Consider the following 13,011-nt stretch of genomic DNA (forward strand, 5'->3'; position numbering starts at 1 on the left):
ATTTCTAGCAGTAGCGTGCTGAGCAGGGAGCCACCCAAACTAGCTGGAGGAAACGCTAGGCTAACTGCAGCGTAAGCTCTCCGCCCTCCAGATTATGTCCTCTGACGGGAGTTAGGTATCCACCGCAGCCCTCTCTCCTTTCTCGGAGGCTGTGGCAGGTAGAGAAGTTCGTTCTTCCCCTGCAGTTGGAGTGGTCACCTGTGTTACAGCTAATACAACAGGAACTGGTACCCAAATTTACCCTTGCGCTCTCTCTCATCCAGTGAATAGTACTTTGTGCAAGGGAAGCAGCTCCAGCGGGAGTGACTGAGCACACAAGAGGGAGCCCTCTCCCGATCTGCCTTGTAGTCGAATGTCCAGTGTCCACCTGGAAGCAAAGATCCATGCAAACACCCAAATTTCCTGCGTGCCAGTTAACTAGACTGAAGCTCAATCTGCTAAGGCTAACAGTAGAATGCTTCATCACAGCAAAATACCCTCTTCTGAACAAGCGTTGGAGGTCAAGTGTGGCCTGTCACCTATTTTTTTATACCAAATTGCTGGTGGTGTGTTAACTTCTCTATAACGGAATAATAAAATTGTTGTTCCTCGTATCACACTTCATCTGTTCCATTCTCCCTGGCACACAGAACAGAATCGGTTTAGGCATCGGCTCTGTAAATGCCAGCTAAATCCATGAAGGTACCAGGCATACCCAGTCAGACCTACGAGAGAAAAGCTCAGCTGTTGGGTGGGTGGGTGACCTTGTTGTGACACTGCTTGTCTTGCACAGATGCCGACTGTTATCTATGCATTCAGAGGAATATTTTTATACCTTATGCAGTTTATACATAGAAGATACTATTAACACTCCTAACAATCTGATCAGTGTATAATCATTACATTACTGTGTATGATAAATAATTCATTACTTTGTGCTCTGCGACATGAAATGTTCATGTCAAATGAATGCTTGGCTGCAGATTCTTGTCTCTATTTAAGAATAATTATTTGTAAGAATTAATAAATGATTATTTTCGTCTTCTCAAAATTTTTCTGAACTTTACTTATGGAAAAACACAGGAGCTTTTTCTTGCCGGTTTCTAGAGTGCTTGGTGGAGGAAGTGAACAACTAAAGCAAAAGCCATTCTAACAGATTCTAGCAGCAAATACTGTTTAAGCAAAGTACTCCCTTTATCGGAGGAGGCTTGGTTATCAATAAGAAGGTAGATACTTTTTTCTGCAAAAGAAATCACATTATGTCAGGTGATAAGTGTTAAGTGTGGTAAATTATATATGCATCTGCTCAGTATGCGTGTCCAGCTTCAGTGGAGACTTAATCATAGTGACTTCACACTTAAGAGCAAGATAGCAAAATTACAATACTTCTGTGCCAATCATGTTCCTGCAGGCTTATGTGGAGTCTACTAAACTGGTAGAAATTTTGTAGTTAATTATTTATATTAAGCCATATTTAGGTTTAGTTTTAAATACACTTGTAATTCTTATGCTGAAGAGGATTTTTTATAATGCCAAAGTTGCCCTGGGCAGAGATACCAAAGGTTCTGGGACAGCTGACAGCCCTGAAGCTGCAGCATTCAACTGCCTTCTCCTGGTGGAAACACTGAAAGGAACAGGTTGGAACCACTCCGAGATTACACACCATTTCTCTTTTTTTCAGCTGAGTCACTGCTTAACTGAGCCTGTCTTTCCACTTCAAAACCAATGAATCCTTATGCAGAAAACACACAAAACCAGGTATTTTGTACCATTAATATAATTTACTAATTATAAACCTGAATACAGTACATACTGCCCTGTGATACATATTCTTGGCAGAATGTTTGGCATTCTTTGGGAAAAAAGCATGTAATAAAATACTTTGTAGAAAATATTTAAAAATATAAAATTCACTTTCTGGTCCTTATAACTGTAAAATACTTTGTTCACATATCACAAGTTTAGTTTACTACAAAAACTGTTTTGTAAGTTACAGTACATTCACAAGTCACTTTTGTGGCAAGTCAGTAACATTAAAAAACCCCAAACCAAAATCCCAAGGGGTCGTCTTTTCATGCCAGTCCAGCATCTTTGGCCATACTGTAGAAGATACCCTTTGATGCTATAAGGCTTGCAGGTGTATCGAATTCAGCTATAGTTCCGTTGTCTAGAACAAGAACCCTGTGCAAAACAAAAGGCGGTGGTGGGGGTAAGATGTGTCAGAGAATTCCTCAAGAGAAATGGGATACCCCTTTTTATCACAAAGCAAACTGCTCTAATCTCTGACTTGCCTTTGTGTTGCTCAATTATTTTCACATGTTGAAACACAACAAATGATAAACTTTCTCCCTGAGCTGCTGTTTAATTTAAAAATGTACAGGGCACTCACTATCTCCCATGGTAATAAGGGGCGAAAAAAAACCCAAACCCAAACCAGTGTCATACTGGTAGTTCTGGAATTGAAAATATAGAAAGCCAAGGAGATAAAAGCTCATGAAGTAATGTATTTTAAAGTAATTAATATGACATGATGTTAGCGAAAAAGTTACAGCAGCTGCTAGTTAAAAAAGGATCCCTAAGCTTGCTGACAGTGCCATTAACGCGACGGGGCAGTATCCCCTGCGCAGCTCTGGTTAGTGAATACAGAACCTGTTTCTTACTCCAACAGAGGCAAAGTCAGGTCTGGATATTCTAGCATGATATGGCTTAAACATCATTGCTTACATACTGCCTGACAAAAGCATCAGTGTGACTGTCTAGAGACAAACCAGACCCTTTCGAAGTGCTGCTTCACATATCCAGTAAACCCGTGAGCCTCCCTCGCCATGCACCATTAAGAGATTTTTACCTCGTGTAGTCCATGACTGTGTTCAGCCTGTGTGCTATTGTCAGCACTGTGCAGTCTTCAAACTGGGTCCTAATTGTCATCTGGATAAGATCATCCGTCTCAAGATCGATAGCTGCTGTCGCTTCGTCTAGGATCAAGATTCTTGTCTTGCGAAGTAATGCTCTTGCCAGACAGACGAGTTGTCTTTGGCCAACGCTGCAAGCAAAGACAGGGCTTTCACAAACGAGGCCCCACTGCCCTTAGCTCTCCACTGCTCAGAATCACTTGTGCTAGAGCAGGTCACTCACCAGGTAAAGTTACCAAACAAAAAACCAATAGTATTTAGCAAACAGCCAAGTCCGTCAGCCCTAGAGCTAATAAATACACACTGCGGCACTACTCAGCTAGTTTTAGCGTATGTGTTCACTTACTGCCTGACCCAGTACTGGCAGAGCCACCAAATGCCCCCTTTCTATCACCGTGACAAAAGCCAGGGAAACTAGCAATTACAATGCTTCCACCTGAATTTTCAGAAACACACACAGTTTTAACAACGCTGAGCATATGCACACTTTAAAAAAACCAAAAAGAAAAGAAAAAAATGTTCTGAGGCTGTAAATCCTTTCTACCATCACAAAAAAAAGAAAGATATGTGGTCAGCCCACGCTTCCTCCCCTGCTACAAACGCACCCCAGACACAGCCTCTGTCTGAGTGTCCCTGCGGGATGAGGAAGGAGTGGAACATTCGTGACACAGACAATCTGGTTACACCACAGGCTCAGAAGCCAGTGCAGCGTATCAAAGCATGGCATTCTATCTTCCCATTCATGTCTTCATGGGTCTTCCAAATAGTAATGGAGAAGAAACATCGCTAAGGTGTCAGTTTAGGCAGAGGACTCTTCCTCAGCACAACAGTTGTACACGTTACCATGGCATTTCCCTTCCTACCAAACCATGTTTAAGGGACTGCCCTTTCCTAATACCCTGCCATCCTGAGACTTCTTTCTTTACCAGACAGGATTTCGGTTTGGGAGAAATCTTTCCCAGCAGCAAAGAAGAATCAAATCGTTTGTGGCAGAGGCAGAACGGGAAGCAAATGCTTGAGCCTTAGTAGTTTTCTTGAAAGAGGAATAGGTGGCTAAATCATTTCAGACACAACAGACAACAGTGTAAACCCGTGCTCAGGTGTTACTGTTACAGCTGAATGAGAGCTCGGTGTATGTTTCTAGTTCAAGTATTCCTTACCTAAGATTTTCTCCACCTTCTGAGCATTCATAGTCCAACATGGATGGCTGACTGCTGACAAACCTCTTCAGATGAGACAGTTCAAGAGCTTTCCATATTTCTTCATCTGAATACTTATTAAACGGATCCAGGTTCATCCTCAATGTTCCAGAAAAGAGAACAGGATCCTGGATACAAAACCATCTTTCATTAGACAAGTGCTTTAGCTGTTTTAAGCACAGATTATGAGTTACTGCTTTGAAGGCTCCGTTGCATTGCAGGTAGGCCACCTCCCAATCCCATCCACTCTGAAAATACACAGAATCACAGAATCATTAAGGTTGGAAAAGACCTTTAAGATCATCAAGTCCAACCGTCAACCTAACACACCGTGCCCACTAAACCATGTCCCAAAGTGCCACATCTACACGTTTTTGAACACACACATTAAGTTATACACACTTGGAACTTGACTTCCAACTGTAAAGATGGTTTATCCTAAATCCTGTTTTATCACCCACCATCAGCTTATAAGGTGGCAGAACAGGACCACTTAAAGTATAAATAGTTTGTTTCTCTGCAACAATTTTCTGAGTGTAACAAAGCATTTTCCTCTGTGGATAAACCATTATTTATGGTTTGCTAAGGTGTCAGAGATCCGTGCTTTATTGTGATAGACAGAAACAATACCTGAGGGATAATTGTTAACCTCGATCGAAGGTCATGGAGACCAATCTCTGAAATTTTCACACCATCGATTTTAATTTCCCCTTTTACAGCTTCCAGGATCCTAAAGAGACAGAGCGTCATGGAGGACTTCCCTGCTCCGGTTCTGCCAACAATTCCAATCTACAACAAATCGCAGGTTTAACAACAAAGCATGTGGTTAAAACCAAAACACCCCAAAAAACCAACCAAACCAAACCTCCAAGATTCCTTTAAGAGGTTTGACACAAGATTTGAATCTAAGAAAGAATGTAACCATCCTTCCCTAGAAACTCCCATGTCATACATTGTAACGTATATACTGCCATTCCCGTAATTTGAGTGATATTGCATGTAAATATGCACATAGACGTAGAGTCATCCTACATAACTTTGGGTGATTAGTTGAAGCACCCATGTTAGGAGTTCAATCACTCAAGGACAAGAAATAAAGGTTTTTTAGAGGGCAATTCAGACTTTATGGTAAGCACGTGTATCTCCATTCCAGAAGGCAGTTGTCATCCTGTCTGCTTAATATAAGGATAATTCTCTTCTAAGAACCTGTTAAGTATAGGACTTTCCCATGCTAATTGTTCTGTCACCAGCACGCAAACCCCAGAACTTTCGATTGAAGCATGAAGAAGCAAACCTCCCAGAACAGAGACAATTTCCTGATTAAGAAAGCAAAGAATGTTATTTCCTTCCTTGCCAAAAATTTCACAGGGAAAGTCAGAGAATGGAAAAAGCTGGAATTCCTTCTCCCATCTACACTGCTTCAGAAAAGCATTCTTGCCACTGAATTTTTGTCACTTGCACTAGTGCCTCCTACGTGGGGTACAGTAGCCTATTGCCAGCCTAACTTGAGGAGTCCAGAAAGCCCCACGCAATCGGTCCTCCAGCCGGGAGGATGCTGGCACAGCGACAGCACGGTTGTCACTGCTGGCTCCTGCAATGCCAGCTTGAGTAGGTCTCCACCACTGGGGCAAGTGTGCTTGTGGCCCCTGTCCTTTGCTCCATGGTTGTCACTGGAGGCCCAGTGCAAAGTTCTAGCAAAGACATACAGCTGGTAACTCACCTTTTCTCCACCGTGCACTTGGAGGTTTAGACCTTTCAGCACTAGATCCAGGCCCTTCCTGTACCTCACTGAATAATTCACGAACTCCAACTCTCCCTTGGATGGCCAGTCTTCTGGGGGACTCTTGCCCTCAATGATCCAGGGAGCCTAAGGAAAACAGAATTCAGAAATGCCTCATATAGGTTTAAGAAAAAAATAATTAAAACTCAGATACAAACATCAACATTTGTGGATTACTAGAAATATATCTAATAAATCAAATCTCCATTATCAAATAGATTTATAATAATGGGAAAAAAACATGGGTTCCTAAGCATCTACCCATTGTGGTCTTTGTTGTGAAGTTTACAGGAAAAAAAGTCTGAGCATATAGGGCCAAATCCTCAATGGATATAAATTAACATTTTTCCCATTAACTTTAATAGAACACTGCCTATTTCATGACAGTTCAAGCTCTGGCTTATAACATGTATCATGCATCTTGCCTAGCTTCCTTTTAGCTTCTAGGTTAAATACTTGATCTTCAGAACCATACACTACAGCTCTCCTCAGATCCTCCACTTCCTAATCCTTAGTCTCCCCTCATGAACGCAGGGCTAAGAGAACCCAGTGTGTCCACAGAGCAGCAGATTTCCCAGCATGGCTCCACCTGGCACCTTTAAAAGTATTTGGCAACAAAGGTAGACGATGGGATGATTTTCCTGGATTAGGCAGTACTGTGTTCCTAGAGATGTTCTTCTCTCACGGGAGGTGAAAACTGATTAAGCTGATTAAAAAGAAATACTACTGAAAACATGTGCATAGCCTGTACTGCGGCTGTGCTCACTAGCAGGATCAGAGCACCATCCATGCAGGCAGGACTACGCATCAACACTTCAGACTCATCTCTTGTACTACAGCCACTCACGGTAGCAGACAATGCGATACTAAGCACAGACTGCAGGACAGCAGTAATAATTTGAGCTGTGATAGCATCAATTACAGTTCCAAACATCACACTAGTTCAGGTTAAATGATAACACTCTCAGAGAGCGAACTGTCTCTCAAGAGCCTAAAGAAAGACCATATACATGTGCACATTAAAGTTTTGCCACGTTTGTTGGTAAGCATGGTTGCTGCTTGGTAGCTGACCTCTGTTTCAGTTTCTGAATACTCTTTTATTCTTTCAACAGCCACAATGTTAGTTTCAAGTTCCGAAGTCATTCGGACCATCCAATTCAGAGACAAGGTCACCTTGGAGAAGATAAGGAACAAAGTATCACCCACAGAGGAACAACAGATTTAATAATAGTAATAACAACAAAATCAGACACCGCTATTAAGACATGGATTCACATTAATATTACAAATGGAATAATCACCTTTGCATCAACATTAATACAGTTACTGGGACAAGAAGTCTACAGATAATCAGGTGCTCACGTGAAGAAGCATATAGCTCCCACGGCGAGTTAACAAATGGCACTCTCAAAAAAGTTGGTTGGAAGTCATTCCCCTAGTCATGGGTCTCACTGGAAACTTCCTAACAGCAATCCAGCACACTCAGGGTATCTAAAAAGCTTCTGGCAAGAGTGAGGCCATTGAACCAGCTAAACTGTCCACAGCTTGGGTGAATACAGTTTATTTTGCCTATTTATGAATCCTATTGATCAGCCTGTGATCACCTGGACACACAGATATGCTATGTAGCAGGCATGACGCAGGACATGTTAACCCCATGCTGCTCAAATGACCTCTTCTTGGTGGGTGCACCTGACATTTCCTGAGCTTCCCGCATGCTGCTGCTGGGGATACTGGGGCACAGCACAACCTCAATGCTCCTACTGAAGTCCTGCCCTGAAGTCCTACCGCATGTGAGTTTGCTGATGGTCTGTCAGCATTCAGTGTAAATCTCTACTGTTTCCAGATGTCCCACAGCTCATTTTTATTATTTCTTTATTAACTTCAGCTCCAACAAGCACTTAGATTACTGTTAATATATACAAAAATGCAAACCCATCAATGAGCAGAAATCTGTAATACATACCTGTAATGCATAAGATACTGAAAGTCCTACCAAGCCAGCATTCAGGCTGTTTTTACCAATCACAGCAAAAAGGGCAGCAAAAAGGACAATACAGTTCCCCACAAATTCAACTCGAACGCCCAGCCACCTGGTAAAAAGGCAGTTGTAAGCAGAGTGGTAAATGGTTGCTTGGACCAGTTAGGCAAACACAGGATTAGCTACGTGGAAACAAGAAGTTATATGCCTTTTTACCTGTTTGATACTATGCCAGGATAGTAACTCTTCTGATTTTCATCCACCTTCAGATCACTGATGTCCACGAAGGACTTCACTCTTCTATAAGCTCTGATGACACTGGCCCCTGATACTGTTTCTGAGAAGTGTGAGTAGATGGGAGATCTGCTCACAGACTCCAGACGCTTCAGCTGGCGAGAGGTAGCCACGTAGAATCGCTGCCATTTTTGGAGAAAATTGAAGGGTACATGAAATACTTTCTCTTTTAATTAATAGCGAAGAAATTTTTAGGTTAAAGATTTAAAGGAGATTGTTACTGATGCACTTCAACCCTCCAAAATATTCTCTATAATTAAGAAGAATTTCAAGAAAGTGATCTTTACTTCATTCCACAACAGAGTATTAGGTAACTGCAATTTCTATAGACTGTAAGTTGAATTTATCTATGTCCCTTTAAATTTAGTTAATATAGCCTAACAAAATGAATCCGTTCGTAGGAGCTTAATTTTCCAAGAAAATGAAATATGAATTTGCACCTCCATTATCAGGTCTTTATTTACAGTCTATAAAATAAGCTTCATTTTTGTTCAGAAGTCAATAAAATTGATGCTTTCTATTTTCAACATTTTAACTCCTCACCATCTTAAAAACATGTCAATGTCAAATATATACACACTTCAATATATTGAAGTGCACTGCAGCTCTATCTCTAGCAATAGGCTTATTTGTTATTACTTGAAAGCAAAAAAAGGTTATGCCTATTTATTTCATGATGACATTTCACAGGATATTTATTTTTCCAAGAGAAGTAAATCATGTTTTGTTTACATAAACACATTGTTACTTCATATATTTCAATTTTCCCCCGAATTCATGTTGTTTTTCCTAGAGAGAAACACAAACAGTGGAATAAGAATCATTGCAATGGTAGTCAGATATTTTTCCAGTTACCTGCACAAAGAAGTACAGAATTGCAAGTGGAACTATAACCACCGCGAAGAGCGGAGTACTTGCTATAATTACAATCATTGTCGACAAAGAGGTGAAGAACGTTCCAAGGAACATCAAGATGGTGGGTGGGATTACTTCATCGATCACATAGATGTCCTTCGAAAAGCGGTTGATGATTCGGCCGGTTGGAGTGGTGTCGTAGAAGGACTGAGGGGTGTGAAATTTGTTCTCCAGCAGAGCAGCGTGGAGCGTCCGGGCTGCGCTAATGCCTCCCATGGCCAGGGTGAAGGAGCAGATGAGTACTATGAGGCCTAACAGGTGAAGAGGAGACGTCTTAACCAGGGAACATGGTGGTCCAAATTCACAGCTCTTTTGCTCTCGGCAGTTTCCGTTGTGCTAGAAGCTTTTTTTGCTTTACCATATTCCCTATCCACCCTTCTCTTACCGTGCACATTAGCACCACGGCATCGTGGTCACTGCTGCCTGAGGCACAGGAACACGTCCTGTATGACTTCACCATGCTGTCCACGTAAGACAGATCTACCATCCTCCCTCTGCTTCCCACAAGACTCCATGAAATCTTAATGCTACAACTTCACCCCAATCCTTCAGTCTCTTCTGCACCTAAGTTTTCATGTTTTCTCTCCAACCTATTTCTCAGGTTTCCATGTCACCTCCAAGGGTTCAACCTCCTCCAAGGGCTTCACAACAAAATTAAAAGTGCTGGGTTGAGCTCAGACTGTACCTCCAGGTTACGTTACTTCCGTTGCTTAGGATAGGATTTGGGGAACAATTTTGGGACAGCAACTCGTCTGGTGGCTTTGCCACCTAATTCCTCTTTACTAAACATTCAGACATCATGATTTTATGGGGTCTCACCTTGCAAGAGGCCCAAGGCAGCATAGACTCCGATTCGCATGGCTGTGTTGTGCTGAGTCCCATCTATCACCGGCTCATTGGTCCAGTCACTGAGCCACACATTGGCCCCAATAGCAGCAGCATTTTGACAGCAATATAGGAAACATATCACTAAAGAAATGACAGGGCTGACAGCCTTCACGTATTGCCAGAACACAGTTAGCTTCACCTGCAAAATCACGCACCAAAGCTGGTTTGTACAACTTACACAATCAGGAGTTTAGACAGAAGAAGAGAAAACAAACCTCTTCATCAGAGGAACTACCAAGTTCAAAAATGCCCAAGCTCTAACATACCACAGAGAACAGTTCATCTGCCTGAGCTCCACATCAGGGAGACAACTTTCAAAACAAGTCAGAAACTTCTCTGAAATACTCTTTTCCTCCATTTTGAGGAACTATATTTTATTAGTTTTGTGGTTTTTCGGTTTTTAAGACTATGCCAGTGGAAGGGGTGGGGGAGGAAGAGGAGGCTGATCAAATGGCAGCAAAGGATGGGTAACAAGAACAGGAGCCAAGATTCTCAGGCAAAGAAGCAACTTGGCAGGCGTATCGAGCTCAGGACTACTTTAAATGGCCTATTTAAGGAAAAATGCTGAATACGCCTCCATTCAGGTGTCTTTACAGCACTTAAATGAGGCACCAAATGCTATTGCACCCCAATAGGAACATAAACAGATGATGCTTGTGCCAAAAAAGTAAAGCTGCTATCTCTATGGCAGTGCAAAAAGGTGGAGAAGCAAAAAGAGACAGAGGCTCAGGACAACTCTCGGTATCTAAAAAAGCGTAAGAAGGAATAATCAAATGAACAATTGTTGTTGATTAGGGACTCTGAAACCTAACATAATCCACAGAAACAGTTAATTACATGTCTCTGCCATGGACCACGTACATCAGACTAAACAGGACACTCTGAGACTTCTGAAGTGGAGGGAAGGAGCTTTATTTAACAAAATCTCCTTGCTCCTTTCCATCTGCTGCTCCTTTCTGTCCCTTTCTTTTACCTTTGTATTCCCATCTTGTCTTTTATTCCTTCTCTTCCCTTTTTCCCTGTTCCCATTTCACTCCCCGGCCCCGCTCAGGCAGAGTACAGCCCCTTTTGAACCTAAGAGCATAAAATGCTCTTGAAGATGGGGTGGCGGGTATCACTTAGAACAGATCCACTGGCACACAGCAGGCAGCCAGCTCCTATAACCCACTGCTGCGCTTCACCAAATACCCGGGGCTGCAGCTGGGCTCGACAGCAGCCACACAGTCTGAAGCCCAACAGTGCTGAAAGCTCTGCAGTGCACAGTCAGGGCTGACGGAGCGCAGTGCTACGCGGTATCGAGTGACTGTGGCAGGAACTGGAAGAGATTTTTTTTTTTCTTTTTTCCCCCTAAGCATACAGCCCTTGCCAGGTGCAGAAACCTCCGCCAAAATCCCAAACCTGAATGATCAGTGACCACCAGATTAATGCTTAAATCCTGCAGTCGTGATTTATACAACACATTTAAGAGAACTGAATCAAATGTAGAAATAAAAATTATTTTGTCAAACAGAAAAAAAAAAAATGTAGAAAAGGAGCGAGGAATCCAACCATACCGTTCCTGTTTCAGTGGTTTCAGCCTGAATAAGTTTCTCGTTAGGATTTTTTCTTGGCAGAGGAGGCTCTGCTGGCTTCTTTTCACAGACTCTTCGTTTCGTTGACATTTTGTTGGGACATTCTCCTCCCTCAGAAGATATTACACTAAGTTGCCTAGTCAAAACAAAAGAGTCATTAGAAGAAAAAGGGCATATTGTGGCAGTGCTAAGGCAAGACTGGGATGCAGCAGATTGGACTTATTCCCAGCTCTTCTGCCGAGCTGCCATGCCAGCCTCACTCACAGCTATGGGTGCTTGTACCACCCCTCTGGTTAGCAATGCCAGAAACACAGTTCCTAACAAAGGCTGTGGCAGGGCCTGGGCTCTTTGGTAAAGGCCTTTAGAGGCTTTATTGCAAGACAGACATTTCAAAGCTAACCCCGAGCTTCTCAGTCTTCACATCAGTGGTAGCTGGACAGTATCTATGCGTATGGTTACGAAAACTTTTGAAGATATCCAAGATTCCCAATGGAAAGGCGCAATACAAAAGGTTTATTTATCATGCAGCTGGTAGCAGTAAAAAAAATACGATTGCAGGAATAGATGTTTGATCTTCTTTGTATGTTCTTTCACATTTATTTTCAAAAGGACTCTAAACCAGTTTATTTATACGAGGAAACTAAGGAAACAAAAGCCCAGACTGAGAAGCAGTATATGACTAACATCCTTCAGATATGTTTCACCCCAGACACAGACTATAAGCACATGAACCTCATGTTTACCTAAGAAAATGTTTGCGGACCTCGTTTGTCACCGGTTCATTATCTGCCAGATCCGTGTGGATGCTGAGGGTGTCTTCAGCTAGCAGGACTTCCTCCTCCTCCAGTACTGCAAGACAAGATCACACCTCAGATTTTCTGCTGAGTAAAGCAGAAAGCACAGAAAAAGGTGGCTATACAAAGCAAAGAGTCATAAAAAACACCACCACAGCCGGAAAATCATAGTGCATAAACTCCCCCATAACTTTGCTTACATCCCTTCTGTGCATCACTTCTCTCAACTAAATTGCAAAGATCTTGTGAAGCAGGTTGGCTGCCAAATGCATTTACATCACGTTCCTTTAGTGCATCAGAAATGTTCAGCAATAGCGTTATAGCTGGTTCTAGCTAAATTCACTTATAGGGCATGCTCTAGGCATGATCTTGGGGTGGGAGAGTCATGTCAGGAACTACTGCAAGCCTCTGCTGTTGCTAGAAGATGTCACGCATGTTCCTCTCTGCCTCTCTGGAGAGAAGCAGTGCTGCAATCAAAGAGCGTGGGAACACCGTCACATCCACCAAATTGCTTTAATCTTGTATCATTTTATCAGAATCAAACCAAGCTGAAAAGTAACCCAAGGTTAAAATGTCGTTTGAACTTTGCTCTATGAAAAAAAACCAACAACATATAAACAGAGAAAAACTACCAGACTCTGGGTAGCCCCTTTGATAGCAAGCCCAGTTTGCTCTTGGCTACCCAATTTTCCTGCTCA

The 13,011-nt window shown here is 42.3% G+C and overlaps 1 protein-coding gene across 1 annotated transcript in view; it reads right to left on the minus strand.

Annotated features, from left to right (window-relative positions):
- Positions 1-1,823: 1,823 nt before the first annotated feature.
- Positions 1,824-13,011, minus strand: part of ABCC3 (ATP-binding cassette, sub-family C (CFTR/MRP), member 3) — a 34,803-nt gene continuing 23,615 nt past the window's right edge. The window contains exons 19-30 of the mRNA XM_010284099.1: positions 12,263-12,368; positions 11,502-11,655; positions 9,880-10,087; positions 9,001-9,311; positions 8,068-8,267; positions 7,837-7,963; positions 6,942-7,043; positions 5,811-5,957; positions 4,721-4,879; positions 4,052-4,218; positions 2,828-3,022; positions 1,824-2,160 (exon numbers count right to left, since the gene is read on the minus strand). Of these exons, the coding sequence (XP_010282401.1) occupies positions 2,052-2,160; positions 2,828-3,022; positions 4,052-4,218; positions 4,721-4,879; positions 5,811-5,957; positions 6,942-7,043; positions 7,837-7,963; positions 8,068-8,267; positions 9,001-9,311; positions 9,880-10,087; positions 11,502-11,655; positions 12,263-12,368 (1,985 nt within the window). The 3' untranslated portion in view covers positions 1,824-2,051. The remainder of the gene's footprint in view (positions 2,161-2,827; positions 3,023-4,051; positions 4,219-4,720; positions 4,880-5,810; positions 5,958-6,941; positions 7,044-7,836; positions 7,964-8,067; positions 8,268-9,000; positions 9,312-9,879; positions 10,088-11,501; positions 11,656-12,262; positions 12,369-13,011) is intronic.

This window comes from Phaethon lepturus, unplaced genomic scaffold (genome assembly GCF_000687285.1).
Source record: "Phaethon lepturus isolate BGI_N335 unplaced genomic scaffold, ASM68728v1 scaffold18563, whole genome shotgun sequence".
NCBI lineage: Eukaryota > Metazoa > Chordata > Aves > Phaethontiformes > Phaethontidae > Phaethon > Phaethon lepturus.